The sequence below is a fragment of the Tetrao urogallus genome (assembly GCF_951394365.1).
Source record: "Tetrao urogallus genome assembly, chromosome: 1".
Lineage (NCBI taxonomy): Eukaryota > Metazoa > Chordata > Aves > Galliformes > Phasianidae > Tetrao > Tetrao urogallus.
Genome location: NC_136813.1, coordinates 156,437,727 through 156,458,244, shown reverse-complemented (window position 1 = coordinate 156,458,244; position 20,518 = coordinate 156,437,727). Strand labels below are relative to the sequence as shown.

The 20,518-nt window shown below is 42.8% G+C and overlaps 2 protein-coding genes across 2 annotated transcripts; one reads left to right on the top strand and one right to left on the bottom strand.

Annotated features, from left to right (window-relative positions):
• Positions 1-2,364: 2,364 nt before the first annotated feature.
• On the top strand, positions 2,365-9,005 carry LOC306947458 (glioma pathogenesis-related protein 1-like; the record flags this gene model as incomplete). The annotated part of the gene is made up of 6 exons (XM_079536778.1): positions 2,365-2,544; positions 5,241-5,486; positions 7,154-7,263; positions 8,145-8,227; positions 8,740-8,766; positions 8,854-9,005. 6 exons carry the CDS (start codon positions 2,365-2,367, stop codon positions 9,003-9,005), a joined length of 798 nt encoding a protein of 265 aa, XP_079392904.1.
• A 4,449-nt stretch (positions 9,006-13,454) lies between these two features.
• Positions 13,455-18,394, bottom strand: KRR1 (KRR1 small subunit processome component homolog; the record flags this gene model as incomplete). The annotated part of the gene is made up of 10 exons (XM_079549679.1): positions 13,455-13,594; positions 14,975-15,068; positions 15,174-15,251; positions 15,424-15,594; positions 15,983-16,039; positions 16,724-16,807; positions 16,895-17,020; positions 17,382-17,516; positions 17,880-18,058; positions 18,331-18,394. 10 exons carry the CDS (start codon positions 18,392-18,394, stop codon positions 13,455-13,457), a joined length of 1,128 nt encoding a protein of 375 aa, XP_079405805.1.
• Positions 18,395-20,518: the final 2,124 nt, after the last annotated feature.

The following is a 20,518-nucleotide window of genomic DNA, read 5'->3' as shown; positions in this document are numbered from 1 at the left end:
CGTGAGAAATAAGTAAAGATTTAAATTAAAAGGTTTAAATAAAGATTTAGAGAATGTATATGCATGCATTTATTATTGTTTGCCTTTAACAGACAGGATAGCTGACCTGTATTGGCCAAAGGATATATCACATCATGTAACATTGTGCTCAGAAATGAAATCAAGAGTAGAGGAAGAAGAGGCAGGGGTTTCTTCCAGGGTGGCCACTGCTCACAGACTGGGCATCTATATATCTGTCTGTGAGGGTGATTGCCTTCACAGCACTTGTTATTTTGTTTGTTTTCCTCCTTCATCTCCACTTCTGTTGAGCTGTCTTTATCCTGACTCATGAGTTTTCTCATCTTTTAATTCCTGCTTTCTCCTCCATTCTGCTGGCTGTGGGTGTGTCTTGCTCCAATTTATAGGAGGGAAAGGAGATTCTTTGATATCTGTATACTCGGTGTGAGATTAAGAAGCAGTGGTTCAACTTTTGGTCCGACCAGCTTATTACAAATCTTAATCGGGGTGATAGAGAATGGGAGGACAGACACTATGACAAATTAGGGTGATGGGGAAGGGAAGAAAGGCAATACAAAAGATAGGAAAGAAGCAAGGAGTATTTCTGGGAAACAAGAGGGAGATAGTCACCACCATGGATCCAGCGTGGTTCGTAGCTCAGTCTTCAGTAGTGGTGGGTCATCAGGCGTTGTTCTGTTGACAGTGATAGTGACCATGGCGATGGTGATGGCAGCTTCTCAATGGTAGAACCAACTTATTTATAAGTCCAAAGTGGTCGAGTCAGCTCTCTTTTGAGTGGCAGCTTCTGGCTCTGAGATCTCAGCAGAAACTCCTTTGTTCCCATCTTCCGGGCCTTGCCAGCAGATAAGAGGGAACAGGGAAGCGCCAACTTGTATCTTGCCTTCACAGGATGCAATGGTTTCATCCCCCAGTCTCCCATAGCAAGCTGGAGTTATTTGGTCACAGGCTAGATCTTCTGCCAGTAAGCAGTCCTGAGCACTCTCTTCCAAAGGCAAACAGCTCCAAAGAAATGCTTTCAAATGTAAAATTGTCCACACAGTGATGTTGATTGGCACATGCAACACCCATCACTCATCTCCTAGACAAGTCAGTCTTATCACAAGAAATACCTCAGGTAGCAAGCTTTGAGCCAAAAACAAAGAAGGATTCATAGAGGGTGCTTGACTGCTGGCAGGGCCCAATCCACCCTATTATTCTTTAAGAAGTGATCTGTAGTGAAATTGGGAGCGTGGTGTTTCCTGCACCTGATTCCTTCAGAGGGCTTTGTTGCCCATAAACAGTCTCCCCCAAAAAGCTGAGGTGTGCAACCCATGGCACGTAATGTGTCCTGGTGGGGCTGCTTCTGTAGGCCCACAGCATAACTTGCTATGACCAAGGCCAACATTTATGGCATCGCATGCACAGAAGTGGTAACTGTGGATTACACCTAAGTATCCAAAATTGCAAATTCCTAAAATGAAACATGGAGTGGGAAGAAATCCAACTTCATTCCCATGAAGATGTCCAAGTTGGGTCACAGAAAGGATGCTGAGCTTGGTGGAGAGATTATAGTTACAGGCACTGTGAGGAAAGGGTGGTGATGGTGGTGGGTCTGGGCAGGGGGTGTTGGGGTACGTGAGGCAATGTGACTGGGACAGCAGCTGCTGGGTGAAAAGCCCAGTGTGGGTGCTGGGCATGTAGCATGAGGCAGCACCAACCTCTGTGGCACACAGCTCCACTGCAGACTTGGGTCATGGGGAATGATTCATGAATTGCTAAAGCTGGGGAGGAAAATTTGGGAGCAACAAATACCACAAGCAAGTGATCACAGAAGAAACCCATCAGTATGCATAGTACATTTAAGTCACACTTAGCCAGTAACTGCAAGTACAGCCATAGTGACTGCTCTACTATAGTAAAAGATTTAATTCAGATCAATTATGTCTCATTGCATTTTGTCTCAGAATGGCAGACTTAATAGCAATGCTGTTTTTATGAAAAGCAGAAAAAATATCCAAAACGTTCTTGTAACCCATTGTGATTGCTACGGATGGCAGGTTACAGAAACAAAGAAGCCCTAGGGCTAGGAGACGAGAAGCTTGCCCACTGCAGTGAAAGAGAAGAGAGAAAAAGATTCTGCGGCTTTAATGTGAATTCGTAGCTTAATTTCCCTATTCTCATAGCAACGCTCTTGAAATATGACTCATTTCCTGTGACATGTGCTGCAGTCAGTTACCATGGCAAAGACAAGTCCAGCCCACAAGCCTTCCAAGCAACACAAGTCCACAAGCTGCAAGGAGAGCTAACGCCACCTTACACAGCTGAAGTGCTCTGTTCTTCAAGCTGACAGACTGGAGGCTAAGTAACATGATAAGCAGATTTTTCACTTGTGAGCTGGCTTTATTGCATTTCTGCCTTTCTTCTGGCTTCTATCAACCAGAGACATTGCCTGATATTGGAGATGCAGAGTTCATTGAGGAATGTGTGAGAACGCACAACAGATTCCGGTCTGGAGTGAGCCCCCCAGCCAGCAACATGTTGTACATGGTAAGGGGATATTCACAGTTTACATGCAAGTGTGGTGTTTACAGTTGTTAAAGATGATTTTTCTAATCAAATGTAAAAAAATGAAAAAGAAACCAACTCCTGGGATCATAGCTGCAGTTCCTCTTTAAAGCAGAAGATAAGGCTCTGATTGTTGGATGGTGTTACACAATCAGATATGCGTGTAGCTTAGCTGACTTAATTTTTTCATTCAAAACTCAAAATTTTAACCCTAAGCCTAGCACTGTGAAAAGTGCTGTGAAAAGGCTCCTCGTTACAAGGCATTGCAGTTTATCAGCCTGGGGTGTGATTTATGTGCAGACCTTAGCACAACCTTTCATACTTGAGTTGGCAAGTGCAGAAAACATTGCCAAATGGCTTTGGAGAGCTTTTCTTTTAGCTTTCTTTGCAAAGATCTCTGCAGCCTGAGCCAATAGAGAGCTGTTAGCTGCAGCTCCTAGGTGCTGGGCTGCAAAGGAAGCCAAAACAAGTGCAGCAGCTGCAACAGCTGGAGGCATTGGTCCTGCACAGTGGTGCCCATCTCTGGCTGCAACCATCATGCAAAAGGCAATCTGTTGTGACTCAAAAGAACCCCAGCCCTGGGAAGTAGCTTTAGTGGGGCAAACCAGACCTCCACTGCATATTGCTCCAGACCTTTTCTGAAACTTTTTCTAAACCGCTTCACTAGCTCTGTACTAACAGAGTCTTGCTATGAGCAGTATCCATCTTTTTAAAATTGCAGCAATTTTGTGCCTGATTTTTCTGTTTGAAAAGCTGAAGACCTGGAACCAGGAAAAAAAAAAAAAAAAAAAAAAGCAAACAAAGACAGGTCACCACAAAGAAGAAAAGAACCAAAATAATGGCAGCTTTCTTTTAAAGAGCTGCAAAAAAACTAGTCTTGGGTATGACCTCTCCCAGTAAGAATTTGTTGTGGATAAAGCAGTAAAATACATTATAAAATCAATGAGAAAAGGAGAAGTATTGAAATTGAGAAGATCATACATGTTCATTGTTGTAATTGACCTTAGTGCTACAAAAATGAGGAAAACAAGAAAACTTTTTTATTTCTCAGAACACTTCTGTTTCCTGCTGATAACTGTCCATCTAGATGCATAAAGATGAAGGATATGAACTCAAGGCATTTCCATCCTTTGGGAAAAAAATACTTTTTAAAACAAAATGCAAGACAGAAACTCCTTTAAGCACAAGTGACAAAGCCTAACCAGCCACATTTGTAATACAGCTGTTATTATTAATGCTAGTGCAGGATGAAGAAGAAAAGAGGGGTGCGAACTCTCCAGCAGAGCTTAAAAAATGGGACTGCGGAGGACTAACCCATCAACTGCTGTCACAAAGCTTTTGTCACAGTCTTCTGCTTGTGACCTCACAGCATTGCCAAAATGTGAACTGCAGCCTCTGTCTCAGCTTGCAGCAATGCTAGGACTGGGAGATAATGCCTGAATAAAGCGAGATTGTGTTAATTATCCTTCAAAGTTATCATCTAAGGAAACAACAGATCTTCAGTTGCATTTAGACCCCCTGCTACCAAGCTTACCTTTATTATTCCACGTACTGAGTTCTTAGACTTATTATTTATGTTTTAGCTTTGTAGGACAACACTTCTCGCAAATAATTGGCATAGGGAGAATTGGAAGAAGGTGGTTACAAAATATTTTCAAATCTTTGTAGATCTATTTTGATGTCACCTGGCAATTTCTCCAATTCTCTAATTTTCTTTAAAAAAAAAAACGTTTTAGACATCTTCAGTACAAAAAAAACTATATTATGTAAAACATAGGCATGAAATTCAGCAACCTCCAAATCTTTCCTCAGTCACGATCAGGTCAAAACAGTTTCTCTCTGGTGATCCCACTGTTTGCAGAGGCAACTGAGAGATTTTAATCCATGCACAGAAGGATAAATAAGGAAGTCTTATTTTTTAACAAAAGCCCAATCAGAAATTCTCCAGCAGTACTGAACAGCTTAATTTTCATGACACATTGCTTAAGCAGAGCTCCAGGAGCTGTTTTCCAGGAGGGATAACACTGCTTGCTCAATCAGATTGTGTACACAAGAAAACCCAGTGGAATCAGACAATGCCTCCAGTGCAAACAAAAGACATTCATATAACTCAATGGCTTATGCAACAGCTCTTTGTTGGACTGAATTGCAAGTGAGTGAGTGATTCCACAAATATGAATTCAGTGCTAGTGTTTGAAGCCACAAAATTCCCTGAGTTTAGACTGTTTCAAAAATCCTGCATGTTTGTGACTTGACCAGCAAGCAGCGGCCTTAATCTGTGAGGCTGCATGAGATTTCAGACAGTTTGGGACAGAAAGCACAACCCTCTTCTTCCAGGCTTTCTATAAATACTTTTTTTTAAAGGTTAAATTAACATTCACCCTTAAGTGGCACAGCCTGAAAATGTGTATTGTGCTCCACACACTTCGATGCACAAGTCTTGGCACTCAACAAGCATGTCAGACACAATTGTCCACCTCTCCAAAATCTTCCCCATGTTTAATGAGTGACTAGATTCCCATTGGAACTTACAGGTCAGTCTACCATACAGCACTCGAAGTCTCAGCAGAAATAAACAAGCGAACCTGCAGCATATAGACACAACTTCTCCAAAATCTGTTCAGCACTACTGCATTGCTAAGATAACCAAGTCATTTTTACTTGTCTTTATTTTGCAGAGTTGGGATCCAGACTTGGCAAAGACTGCAAGAGGTTGGGCAAAGAGATGCGAGTTTAAACATAACATATACCTCCAAGAGCCAGGGCAGGCTCACCCCAGATTTACTCCTGTTGGAGAAAATCTCTGGACTGGCTCACTTTCAATTTTTTCAGTGCAAGGAGCCATCACCTCTTGGTACAAAGAGGTCAGAGACTACACATACACCAGCAATAGCTGTAGCAGAGTATGTGGCCATTACACACAGGTAAGGCATCACACTTCTCCAACTCTGTCAAGTTTAGTTGTACTCAGTGCTGCTGAGGCTTCAAGTACTGTGTCTTGGGCCTCTCACTGCAAGAAATATATCAAAGCCATGGAGCCTGGTGTCCAGAGAAGGGCAGCAAAGTTGCTGAGGGACCTGGAGTACAGGTCATATGGAGAATGGCTGAGGGAACTGAGATTATTTAGTCTGGAGAAGAGGAGGCTTCAGGGAGACCTTATTGCTCTATACAACTGCCTGAAAGGAGGTTGTGGTGAGGTGGGGTTGGCCTCTTCAGCCAGGTAACAGGGACAAAGCAAAAAGTCATGGTCTTAAGCTGAACAAAGGGAAGCTCACCTTGGATATTAGGAAAAATTTCTTCCCAGAAAGAGTGGTGAGGTGTTGGAATAGGCTATCTGAGGAAGTGGTAGAGTCATCACCATCCCTGGAAATTTTCAAGAAACATGGAGATGCAGCACTTAGGGACATGGTTTAGTGTACATTGCAGTGATGAGTGGACGGCTAGAATAGATGATCTTAGAGGTCCTTTCCAAGTTTCATGGGTCTATGATTCTATGGTTTTATGAACTAGACTTGCAATTCTGACAAAGAAATTCTGTTCTGTTCATGGACTTGGCAAACAACAAGTTGCAGGCTTCCCTTTGGAAAGGGAAATAGGGTATGTGGTGCTGAGTTGAATTGGATAACTCATGCTACGCAGAGGATCTGATGCTCTTGTCTCTGTTATGTCAGTCATGCTTGTGGTCATAGAAGGCAAGACTGCAACCTGAATGTGCTCCTTCTCCCTGTTCCTGTAGCTCCCTGCTTTTTGTCATTTGCCTGTGCAGTAAACCCCTGTAGAAGACAGCAAACAGCTTTGTACTCACAGATTTTATATCCTCCAGTGGGAAAGGCAGAACTATCATGGATTACTATGAAGGAAAGGAGACAAATTTCACCTTCTCCTTTGCAAGAAAGGAAAACTATCTGTCACAATCAATTTCTCTTTCTTTCAGCCATTTTAATTGTAAAATCATAGAATGGTTTGGGTTAGAAGGGATCTTCAAGATCACCTAGTTCCAATCTCCTGCTATAAGCAGGGACACCTCCCCCTAGACCAGGTTGCTCACAGCCCCATCCAGCCTTGAATGCTTCCAGGGACAGGCACCCACAGCCTCACTGGGCAACCTGTTCCAGTGTCTCACCACCCTCACAGTAAATAATTTCTTCCTGATATCTAGTCTAAATCTACCCTCTTCCAGTTTAAAACCATTTTCCCTCATCCTGTTGCTATATGCCCTTCTAAGAAGTCCCTTCCCAGCTTTCCTTTAGGCCTCCTTTGGGTACTGGAAGGCCACTATGAGGTCACCCAGAGTCTTTTCTAGGCTGAAAATACCCAGCTCTCTCAGTTTGTCCTCATAGAAGAGGTGCTCCAGTCCTCTGGTCATCAAATAAATTAATAAACATCTAGTGAATTAGTTAAAACAACCAGATATTCTTCAGAACAAGCTATTATTTAGATATCCATCACTACTGCTTACCACTGCAAATCATGTCCAAGGAGCATTCCAAAGCCTATCTGACATGTAACATACAGGAGAGCAAGGCTTTTCCCTAAAAGTGTAGCTGTTAACCAAATATTCAGCCACCAATGTTTGTGTCTGTCTTTCCAGGTCGTTTGGGCTCAAAGCTACAAGGTTGGCTGTGCTGTCCACTTCTGTCCCACAGTGTCATACTTCTCAGGAACCAACGCAGCACACTTCGTCTGCAACTATGGGCCAGCGTAAGGTTTCCAGGACAAATATTTTAGAGGATTCAGATCCTGCCCCTTCTTCCCTCCCACAATGTGCAATTTGACAGGATCAGACCATTTTTTCTTGTGTTTATGGGTAGAAATGGTCCTCAAAGCAGAGAAAGATACATACTTCTATCCAAGCAACCCTAGTTTGAGTAAATGGGAGTTATATATTGTAGCCAAAAAGCAATGGTGCTGGTAGAAAAGGTAAAATATAAGACACTGAAATAAGCATACCTAAGTGATCATTTGAAAGCTGTTCCCTCGTTCCTCAGTGCCGAGGTGGCCCCAGATGGTTGCCAAGGTGCAGATCCAAGGTGTGAAAATATTTACACATTTGTCTGCAGAATCAGGTCTCTTGGTCAATGGTTTGAGTAAATACTGAAGTGTGCAGTGCTTGTAGCTGCAGGCTGAGCTTTAGTATGAGAGCTTGGACGTGATGCTGGGGCTGCTCAAGACAGAATTTTATTGAGAGATCCTTCATATGCATTGTAAGTAGCATATTTGCTGCCTGAGGTACAGAGAGACACAGAGGCTCTGAAGGACCTGCTGAACCTTGGTCTCAAATTAGGAGGGCAGGATGCTTTCTTGGTCCTGGTTGAGGCCCTGATCTGCTCAGCCCTGAAGGTCACAGGGAGCATAGAGTACAAAGCCCTTACTGTGGATATTTACTGCCTGACAAAATCTTCATGGAGCAGCCTGGGCACCTCCTGGGCGAGGTGAGAGCAGGGCAGTCAGGCAGGGCTGACCAGGACACAGTTCACTGTCAGTACAAGCAGAGAAAATCTCAAGTTCAGAAGTAAATTAGCAGAAGGGATTGCCATCTCCTCATAAGGGCAGCTTCAAAGCAATGTTATTTTCTTTCACAGTGGGAATTACAGACGGCACCCATACGAGACAGGAGCAGCATGCAGCAAATGCAACGGCGAGCAGTGCGCTGACAATCTGTGTCGTAAGTAGGCAACCCACCCTCCTCCACAAGCACGTGTAGAGAGGGAGCATGCAAGAAGACTCTGGCAGGAAGCACAGCATCCCCTATTCCCAAATACTGTCTGAAAAAATGCAATGAGAAGCCAAGAGAGCAGTGATGCCCATGGATAGTAAAGGCTTTAAAATACCAGCATCAAGGAATGAGAGGGGATCCCTGGCTGCTGACGTCAGCTAGACAAGTGGATCTTGAACTTGAGAGCTGGGCAAAAAAAAAGGTGATGGAGTGAAGTGTACCTGAGGAATAAGTCCTCTCCATGCCAGCCACTGGCAGGGACACTCAGTAAGATGCAATCGAGGTCTCTGCAGCAAAGCCCCAGAATCACTCTCTGGAAATCTACAGGTCTTTGGTTCTTCCTGGAAAGAAACAGAACTGTATTTCTTGTCAGCCCACTGTGAGTGAATTCTCCTCTTTTATAACTTACATTGTTTACAGATTCTAAGCCTGCTGCTTACATTCACTTCTTCTCTCTCCAGGAAACACTGAGCGTGACAAAGTCATTAGTAAGTACCACAGATATTAAATCAGTGCCTCGGTTTGTTGTCCCCAGTGCAGTTACACTTGAAATAATTGATCTGTTTTGCCTCCAGGTGATTCCAGGTGGCACCCAGCTTGGGACAGACCTGCCTGCGATGAGTACTGCATCTCTGTGGTTGTTTTAAGGCTGTTACTTCTTATTCTGAGTATTGTAGCCACTTGGATCCTACCCAAATACTGGTCCATAGCACCTGCCACCAAGTAACTCATAGAAGGCTGTGGCAGCACTGAGGTTGATTCGTCCTCTCCCTGTGCTTAAGCTACTGGCAGCGCTGAGATGGATGGAGATGTAGTTTGCATCCACAAATCATTCTAAATATAGAAATACCATCCCCATTTCATGGAGGAGCTGGCAGAGCTGATAAGGAGCCTTCTCATTGTTCAGAATCAGTAGCTGGTTTTAAATTACCTGCTTACTTTTCCAAAGTGGAGCACTGTGGCAGAGATGGGTGTGCCATGGAACAGCTTGCCACACTTCCCAGGGAGGGAGTGGGGTGTCGGCAGCCCAGCAGAGCAGACTCCTCTATGCCTATTGAGCTCTCCTCCAGCGAGACGCAGCAGCATGGTTTTAGGTAGCCTGGAGAGATTTTCTTTTATCATTTATAGCTTTTTTTTTACCTCATAATTTTTGGGTACAGGTGAGTTCCAGCATGTGAATCCCATAGTGCGTTTCCCTGTATCGCAGTGCACAGGGACCACTGGCATTTCTCTTTGCTTAGAATCTGTTTTCAAACACACATCATCTCTGCCAAGACACAGAGCTTCACCCGTGTTTAAATGTGACTCTGCACCACCTTAAACTCCTTTTTTTTTTTTTTTTCTTTTTCTGAGCATGAGGTTTTTTATTTCTGCTTCAAACAATAAACCACTATTTCCTGCCTCTCATGCATGGTGATCATGTATCTGCAACCTGATCTGAAGGTCCACTGGTGCACAAACCCAGAACAAATACATTCAGTTCCAGCCTGCACAATGCCAAGAAACACGATGCTGGGAAACACAGTGCAGTGCTCTAAAAATTGTGCTGTGCCCAAAGTCGCGCTCTGGGCTCAGTGGCTGCCAAGCTCCAGTCTCCATGAGGCTGTGCTCAGAGCAGGCAGGGTTCAGCCAGGCCCCTTCGATATATCACACCACTCTGCTGGGTGCTTCTATGCAGGAATCCAGGGAGTCCCCCAGCTGCTTCCCGTCTGTGGTGCTGTCTTTGCTCACTTCTGTCAGTGTTGCTGCACAGGGTCCTGCTCTGATGCCACTCCTGGAGTCAGTCTCACCTGGAATTACTGCAACTGCAACCCAGAGTTTCTGACATTATTCTTCCATGCAGTTAGTTGCTAGTACTTGAATCATCTCAGCATCACAGCATGTCCTCAATAAATCATTTTCCAAAATGTAAATGTGGTCAGGGACAGAATTCCTAATTCTCTTCCTTGTCCTTCACTTATATTTACAATTTGTGCCAGAGCCTCTTTTCTGCCATCCAGTGACCAATGTCACAGCACATGTTCTGGCCAAAATAGAAAGAGACAATTTTGTTAAAAATAAAAATAAAAAATCTTCACTACAAATTCAAGGCCACGGGTCTATCTGTTGAAAAGGGCAGCCACTTTCATTCCCACTTACCTTTTGGCCACACTTTTTTGAGCACCACTCAAGCCTCACACTTTCTGTACTGCAAAGTCCCATCTGGAAATCCCACAAGGACAATAACCAGCACATGTTGGCAGCAGGACGTACTCTGCAGTGTCCTTTTGCAGAGAAGGGCTGTTATGCCAGCATCTGCCCCATGTGCAGAAAGGTCCTACTGATGGAAGAAGAAATGGAGGAAAGGAAAGTGCATACAGCGCTGTGTCCAAGGAGCAAAATGAGCTCAGCAGGAATGCTCCCCTGCTAAGTTTAATCTATACTTGGTTTCCAGGAGAGTAAACAGAACCAACACAGAGCCCTTAAAGTTCAGAACATTCACAGTGCTGCCACTGAACCACATACCTTAGCAGCTTGAAGGGAATTCCATAGAGAAAGCTTCATTAAAAAAACAACTGTAAATCACTGGGGCTCATGGGGAAAAAAAACAACCAACCCACAACAAATTCTACAGCATGGTAACGTTCAAACAAAAAATCCAGAAAGTCAAGGAGTCCAAGCCAAACAACTGCATCTCATTTTTTAAGGACACCCAAAATCCAGATATTTAACTCCTCATGATTAAACCCCCTCAAGTTGTTCACATTCTTTTTATGGCATCCATCTGCGACTTCCACATGATCAGTGCAAAATACAGATACACAAACAGCCATTGAGTACTTTGCTAGTCTCTAAACTCTAAAATCAGTTTAAGGAGATAATTTGCAAAAGTTCAAGCTAGTTCTGAAATTACCAAAACAACTACTTTGCCCTTCTAAACTTATTTTTCTGTGTTTTTTTTTTTAAGACACATCAGAATAGGTGTCAAAAGCACTGTAGTGAGCCCAGTGCAGGTGGTTACCACTAAAAAGCTGATTCTAAGCACACAAATCCTTGGTTTGCCTTCCTTAGTGAATGAAGGGCCTTTCTAGATTTTCCTGTTTAAATAAATAGAAGTCTAACCAACAATCCCTGAAACTCAGCAGCCATAACAACCAAAAAAGGTCAAACATAACCCTTTCATCTCATAAAAACAGAACAAGACTCCATGAAATCAAGTAAGTTCTACTGCGGTTGGGGCTTTGATGCCCAACCTACACACATACCTCAGCTGGGGAACCAAAATTCAAAACATACATTTCCATGGAAGTACACAGATGCATTTTAAGGTCAGGCTGCCACCAAGCTAACGTACATTTTCCTGCTCTGTGACTCAGGCAACCACGCAGTTGGTTGGCCCAGCAGGAAAACAATCACTTAATTAGCAGCAAGCCTTTTTAGCCAAACCAGGTTCCTGAAATAAAAGGCCAACCTACAAAGTCAAACGGCTCTTTGCATCATGGAACAAGATATAAAAATTTTAGCAAACAGAAATTTGCTGCAGGGACCTTCTGCAGTAAAAGGGGCCTCATTCAGTCCAAAATATAAGAGGACTCTTCCCTCCTTGCACCTCCCCTGAATCCAGTTCAGCTCCTCTTTACTGGCTTTGGACTCTGCAGATTGCTCTGTTGAAGTTGTGATCCCACTCACTTGGGGGATCACATGAGAACCATGGCAATGCCTCTGGAGGTAGCCCAGGCCAATATGTCTGACCCACCTGATGCTGAGCTCAGGTCTCCCCTTTACACCATCAACAGCTACATATCAGATAACATGTCTAAGAGCTTATCATAGGGCTGGTATCCTAAACATATCAGCCTACTACAGCTTCTGAGATGGGTGTGTAATTTTCTTATTTTCTCAGTGAAGCATCTGTTGAGCAGTACTTTCTTACATGATTTTATAAGTACTTAAAATGACATTTGTGGATGATAGAGTATTGAGTTTTCTCTTCCAGAACTAAGTTGCAAGAAAAGGTCAGGCAACGGAAAGGGGTACCAATATTGCCCCCCACCCTAAAGGGCAAGAATCCTAGATCATTTTCTCCGTGCACATACACATACTGACTCTTTAACATACATTCTAAATTCTTATTTAGACATGTAACAAAGAAAACAGCTGTGTTTTCACTGACCAGTCTCAAATAAAAGGCCACTAACCAAAGCAAAGTGAGCTGCAGTGCTCTAGCATAATAATCTTTACCACATGTGCAAGGGATCAGAATTCCAAAGTCTGGCAAAGCACTCAAACGCTGTGGTGAAACTGGTGTGGCCTGACCACCTACTTACTGTTACATTTGCTTCCTGAACCTCAGATTCATCAACTAAGTAACATCTGCTTTTCCAGTGCACTCTGTTTCATCATAATTTCCATTTGTACTTCCTTCAAAAAAGGGGAAGGGGCTGAACAAAGTTAAAAGGAACCTAAGTTCTCATTTCTTGTAAGAAATGAATTAAGAACACATTTAAAGAAAGGTAACATTTATGTTTTCCCTGCAGCACACTTGCATTGTGTTACATTCTGCCTAACAAGATAATGCTAATAAATGACAATTTATTAATGGCGTTCAATTAAGATTATGGTTGTCTAATCCTCACACAAAGCTGTGAGCTTGCTTACAAGAATACAAGATGTAGGTTTTGCAATAGATGACTAATTAAAGGATTTATCATCAATATATTAAAATAGTTTATTAACACCAAGACAAGACACACAAGAAAAACAGCTTGTACAGAAATAAAAGCTTAATAGAACTAATAAATCTTGCCTATCTTGACAGTTATTTGGTAGCCTTTCATAGAAGTATTCCATTTAACTCCCACTGAGTTCTCCAATCCTTACCATTTCACATTCTGTATCAAACTCCTGAATGTTTCTAATATACAACTTCCTTTAGGCAGACAGATATTACCCAAATACACTCTCACTTTCTCAAAAAAACATGAGAGAGCAGATTTTGTACACCAACTTTGACAATTCTGCATAGCTGCCCTAGGTCCGTTTGTTAAAATGGGCTTGTGAAAAGAGAACAATCTTCCTGCCTAGGATTTTCTCATCCACACTACACTGACAGCAAGAAGTGGTTTACTCCATGTCTCAGTTGTTCCAAGTGTGAAAACGTTCATTATTGTAGGAGAAAGTAAACATGAGAGTTGAATTACTTCTTTTTTTTCTTCTTTTCATCTGCTGCCATTTTTAACTTGACTTCTTCCATAGGAAGTGCTCCTAATTTCTTCTTCTTTGCATTCTTTACTTTTTCCTTGATGGCTTCAATATCAATTTTTTTCTCAGTGGAGGCTACACAGTAGAAACACAAGCACAAACAACAGACACAAGTTTTACTTTCCTGATTTTTCACAGCCTGTAAGATTACTTCATATGTATCCATGGTAAACTGCATGCTGTAGCATTGGTTAGGACTAATTTTATGTTTGCTAACAATTTTATAAACTATTCTTATCATTTTTACTGAAAATGATACACAATCCTCTTTCAACAGAATTCAAGGAATAGTTACATAAAAAAATCCTATACAACTGTATTTGAAAACTGATGCCCTACTACACTGCACACTTAGAAACTGTCACCTGCTCATCAGACCACTGCTGTAGTCCAAGATTAATACATACACAGTCTGCTGGACACTTGTCTATTGCCTTGGTTGGTCTTACATAAAAAGAATAAACTATTTATTGAGTACTTATTTTCAGAGCTTTCATGGCATTTTATATATATGCATGTAACTAGGGTGATGAGTTCACACACATGCCTGTACCACCTTTATTTTCCTTCCCTGGCCATGCATTAATGATGGCTGCTGGAAAAAGTCTGATCCCTGCACAAAAACTTTTGTAAGAGACTTCTACAGGAAGTGACAGAGCATGAAGAGTATCCTATTTTATGTTCATAAAACATTTTAAGAACATGCTTTATAAGGACATGAGCGACAGAACGAGGGGAAGTGGTTTTAAACTGGAAAAGAGTAGATTTAGATTAGATACTAGGAAGAAATTCTTTACTGCGAGGGTGGTGAGACACTGAACAGGCTGCAGTGAGGCTGTGGGTGCCCCTCCCTGGAAGCATTCAAGGCCAGGCTGGATGGGGCTGTGAGCAACCTGGTCTAGAGGGAGGTGGCCCTGCCCATAGGAGGGGGTTGGAATTAGGATATTAAGGTTCCTTCCAACCCAAACCATTCCATGATTCTGTGATTCATCTGGTATTTTCTCTTTTGGCCAAGAGTCATGAGCTTAGGTCCAACTCTGCCACCTCACATGGTTAATTCCTACACACCATCAGGTGTCCTTTTTGGAACTCAGTTCTTCTCTACATACAAAGTATTTCTGTTATTTAGTTCTGGAAGACTGAATGGTTTCATTCAAAACACTTACCAGCTGGAAGAGCGCACTATTTGATACACAGAAGAGGCAGTAGCATGATTACAGAAAATTTACTGCTATCACAAAAAAGTATTTTATACAAATCAGTGCTCCAGAATATACACTGTTTAAGAAGTATACGAATTCTTCAGCTCACAAGAAACTGCAATATACAGTGTATTAATATGTAAGTAGCATGACCTTTCTTATTTCCTATGGCTACATCTCCACATCATCAGGCTAGGAATTTACACTACAAATGTTTAGAACAGGGAAAAAAAAAAAAAAAAAAAAATGTTACCTCTCTTTGCTTTCACAACTGGCTTTTCCTTCGGTGGGATAAAAGCTTTATTCCTTTCCTCTTGTCTCTTCTTGACTGCATCAGCTTGCTTTGCCTAAAGTTAACAATAACAAGTATGAAGTACCAATAGAGCAGGGCAAAAGGGAGAAAAATCGAAGACAGAAATCAAGCCCTTTCTAATTGGTTGTAACAAATTTACCTTTATTTCTTCCACTCGCTTTCGTTTCTTCTGGCTTTCTTTCAAGAAATATTCACCACTTGCCAATTCTTTATCAATCTGTACAAGAAAAGTATCAGGAAGCTTTAGAAAATTATACATTATCAGCCAGATATATAGTATGAGGAAATAAAAACTTGACAGAAAAAGCCCGTTAACTTCATCTTAACAAAAGCAGGATTTAAAATCATCATCATATACTCCTGCATAAGCAAATAAAGTTTCAGCTGACCTGGCTTTCTGGCTGCGGAGGTGGGAATGGTGTGTACTCCTTCTTAATATTTTTCTTCTTTGGCTCCTTGCGTTTTTTCAAGTTCTTCCGCTTGAACTTAGGCAAAAATCTTTCCCAATTTTGTGTCCTCAGTTCAGGATCTTTTGACAATTCACGTTTGATCATCAAAGTCTTTGGGAGTTTTAGAATGTCACAAAGAAGAATAAAACAACAGTTTGCAGTAGTGCCTAAGAGCTCCAAACTAAAAGTTTCTGATAGTATACTAATAGTTGAGGGATTTAATTATGAACAGAAGCAGAAAGGTGAATATGTCTCAGGATGGGAACAATTTAAATGAGCAGGTATCAAGCAAACAATCAAAGGGAAGAAAACATGATATTTTCTCAGATACTGTCAATGATATGACAACATATCCCCAGCAAGTAGACGATTTTTCTTTTTTTAAGTACAAAACAGAAATACTCACAAGCAGTTTACTACATTGAAACATATAACTATTAACATAAAGCTCTGTACAAAGACATAATGCTTTCAGAGGTGCACACCAGACCATACCAACCTTAATGTTGTATATGGGATGTATATTCTTCATTGTGTCCAGAACAACTTTCCTAACCTGCATTTAATAAAAGAAAGTGAACGGTACGCTCAGCAGGTACTTCATATTCTGATCAATTAAAATATTAAGTACCCTAAGTTTCTTCAAAATCAGAACTTTTCTCTTTCCTAGCTGCACAACAAAAGAAGCTAGACTGAAAAAGCCACAAAGCCAACTAGAAGGCACAGTGCTTCAAAAATATCATTAGTTCTACTGTCAGGCTTCTGATACACTCCAGCATCACCCACAAGCACTACTTTCATGCCACCATGGATGTTATGTTGTTTTTTAGCTTTTGACATGTATTTTTCCCTACAGAATTACTAAAAATACATGAGATGTTCACCCATGCTATATGCCACTAGCACTGCAGTATTTTCACTTAAATCTCTTAACTATAGCAATTCTTCACAGTAATCTACAGAGAAAAACAAAAGCCAAAGAAGCAGAAGTAGATACATTATTCAGAAATATAAGAAGGCACCCCTTTGATATGCCTGCTAAATCTTACCTTAAGAAACAAAAAATACTTTTTCAGCAACTAACAAAATTCAAGAGCTAAGATCATAGGCATTCACATAGAAGCAGCACTAACATGTAGCCGAAAGGACAACTCTCGAGGCTGTCAGATTCTGCCTGCAATCCATGTCAGAGCTGGGCACAAAAGTGGGCTACAGAAACCACTCATCTGCCTTCTCTTACCTCTTTTAGCCCACTGAAAGGTCCAAGAGCTGAAACAGTGTTACCTTGCACCATAATATAACAGTTGGTTAACAGTTCGAGGGCCTGGAACAACAAAAACGAATAAAGTCAGTGTGAGCTCAAGGTCTGAAACAAATCTACATCTAAGATTTTTATGGTAAAATCTTATACCTTCAGAGTAGATCCTTTTGGCCCAAGAAGTCGTCCTCTTCTTTTCACAAAACTTTCTCTGTTCCTCACTAGAGAACCTATTTTAATGATGTCACACGCAACGTCATCCTGAAGAATACGAACTGCCTGAAGATACAAGCAGCAGGTATTAACATCTGAATCCAAAAGTATTATTCAGAAGAGCCAAAAGACTAATTTCATTTGCAGTTATGCTTACTTTAAATATATATTTTCATATCATTATAAAATCATTTGAATTGAATGGACCTTTAAAGGTTAGCTATTCCAACTCCCCTGCAACAGAGACACCTACAGGTAGGTCAAGCTGCTCAGAGCCCCATCCAGTCTGACCTTAAGTATCTCCTGGAATGGGGCATCCACCACCTCTCTGGGCAACCTGTTCCAGTTTTTCACCACCACTACCTGAAAAAGCCATATTTTGAAAACATACTACTTTATAAACATTACAATATTATTTGCTACAAACCTGTTCAAATGGAACACTTCTTGCCAGAAGCTTTATTAAATCTCTAGCCCTGATGATCGCATATGGATCAAAAGTCTTCTTAGTAGTAGTGACTGTCATGCTTCCTTCAATTAGATCCAGCGTTGCATTCACATACTGCAACATGTGAAAATAAACAGCAAAGCAATCTCTAAAATAAGAATCTAAGATTATATTTCTGGTAGGATGAACTTAAGAAATATAAAACTTCACACCGCACAGGCATGCAAATCCATTATCCAAACCTCTGAAAATGACTCTCAGACACATATACACATACACACACACACACACACACACACACACACACAAAAGCCACCAGATTGGCAGTCTCTATGTATCACAAGGCCTGAAACACTATCCCCCTCATCTCTTTTAAAGTTGGCAGATTGTGGACAACACCTACTACTACAGCAACTTTTGATGCAAAAGTAATACCTATATCTCCCAAATAATAGAGCACAGCATCACAACTCATACATGCTCACTCAGGGCTTTCTGGACAAGAGGCCAGCACTCCTTCAGGTAGGCTTCTCTGTACTTGGGGAATAACGTTGCAAAACTGCTTTCTTCCAGCAGCCCCCTGGGATTGTCTTCCTTGGTAAATGCCGGTTCTTTCCATCCATCCGGCACGGTGAGCAGTTCAGACTCATCAACTGCTAGAGATTAAAAGACGAAATAAAGTTTGTTTCTCCTTTGTCACCGATGGCAGTGATAACCGAAAGCAGGCACATAGCAGGCAGTGCGTGCAATGCTCCATTGGAGGCGATCTGCATTTCTCCTTACGGAAGTTACCCCCTTTCCGGCCCGCGGCCGGGCCCCTCATCCTCTCAGCGAGCGAAAAGGAAAGCACGGCGGAGCAGCAGGCCCAAACCCCGCCGCCAAGAAGCCGCGCAACCCGCGGACAGATCCCGCAGAGCAACGCACCCACCTTTGGCCGCTTTCTTCTTGCCGGGACGCCGCGCCTTTTCCTCCGCCGCCTCAGGAGCCGCCATGCTCACCGCGCGCACACAACTTCCGCCCGGCGCCGGAAGTGGAACAGGGGCCGCGCGGCACGCCGGGAACTGGAGTCCCGCGCTGCACGCCGTTGTAGTCGAGCTCCCGGGCGGCACAGCGCGCTGGGCAGCTGGGGCGGGTGCCGTATCTCCACTCAGGCAGCAGCCGCGGGGTCCTGGAGATGGGCTTGACTGGGGGGCGTGCGGCACAAGCACCTTCTTTCCTCCTTCCTCTTTCATGTCAGACATCGCTCCCATCCGCGCACCTCAGCGCTGAATTTGCTGCTGGCGTATTGCAGTGCAAAGGGAAAAAAAATCCAGCATCATCAAAATCAAACCAAAGCACTTGGGTAGATGCTTGAAGTACTTTAGTACTTGCAACTAAAAAGAACACGTGTTCCTGATGAGATCTAATTATTTAGTTGAATGACATAGCTTAATGCCTCCTGGGTGATGCACTGCCTCCTCCCCACTCCCCATCACATACTTGTACTATAGCATTTTCTTCAGAATGAAAGCAAGCTTGTGCAGCCTTTGCTGCTTTCCTAGGCATCAGGAGAAGCTGGAAGAGACGTTTGAGCAGGAGTCCCTGAGGCAGGGCAGTGTCCCTGCAAATGTTCATCAGACCTGCTCACTGTGAGTGGTTTAATTATTGTCATAATTATGGAATCATAGAATGCCTTAAGTTGAAAGTGACCTTAAAGATCAATTCCAACCCCTCCCCCATGGGCAGGCCACCCCCCACCAACTCAGGTTGCCCAAGGCACCATCCAACCCAGCCTTTAACCCAACAGAGATGAGGCACCCACAGGCTCTCTGGGCAGCCAGTGCCTCACTGCCTGCTGAGTAAAAGATTCTTTGTAATATCCACCTTAAATTTCCCCTCTTTTCGTTTAAAGCCATTCTCTTTTTACTATCACTATCAAACCCCTTCAGCTTTTAAGTTCCCTTCAAGTACTAGAAGTCTGCAATGAGGTCTCCCTAGAGCCTTTTCTTCAGATGAACAAGTCCAATTCCCACAACATTTCTTCATAAAGGCTCCAGCCCTTTGATCATCTTCGTGGCCCTCCTCTGGACCCTCTCCAACAGCTATCCCTGCTGTCTACTCTACACATAAATAAAACATCCAAAACTCAGTTCTGACAACCAAAGACCTTTCATTGGGCCGCACATGCTGCTTTTACCCGCTGGGTGGCACTGACCGCCGCGACAAAAGGAGCAGCTCTAGCAAGCCTCGGTGCCTGAGGAACAGCAGATTCCCGAGCTGCTCTGGCAATGAGCACGGACAGACCGCGGCTCAGAAGTTTCTGATGAGACGCACCTGGATCTTCTCCAAATTGCAAGCACGCTCCAGGGACGTCTGTCTCCAAGGAAATGGGAACAGAGCATCCCTGTTGCTCGCTGGCTGAAAATATAAAACAACGGAGTAACTCAGGTTGGAAAAGAACTAAAATCATCGAGTTTGCTTCTCAAAGCTCTGCACCCCAATGGGGTCACCCACAAGGCCACCCAAACCGCAGCCCAGGCAGCACCCAGCTCCCAGCTATTGGTGTATGCAGCTCTCTCATCAGTCAGGAGCCTGACAGTATAATTCGTATCTGGGGAACCTGAAACAATTACAAATCCAACTGAAATGCTATTTATTTTTCAAGATTTCACCCTTAGTTAGGCGCTGTTGTTCTGCTTTAATTACACCATAATTTACTGCAACAAAACTGTTCGGAAAGTGTATATGTGTGTGGCAGAAAGGCTCTGACATTGCAACCTGCTTACCTACAACGAGTACTAAACAGGGAATTTATGATCCTGGGTTGATAGAGCACTTGGTGTTCACTACACTGCCTTCATAGAATCACAGAACCAGAGAATCATGAAGGTTGGAAATGACCTTCAAGACCATCAGGCCCAATTGTAGACCTAACCCCACCGTGCCCACTCACGGAATTGTAGAAGCATTAAGGTTGGAAAAGATCCCTAATATCACCCAGTCCAACCATTAACCCATCCCCATTATGCCCACTATACCCACTTTCATCCAGAGGGTCTCCAACTCCTTTCAAAACCAGACTGAGACCCATAAGCGTGACTACTGAGCTATTTTGCACAGAGGAATATCAAGGTGCA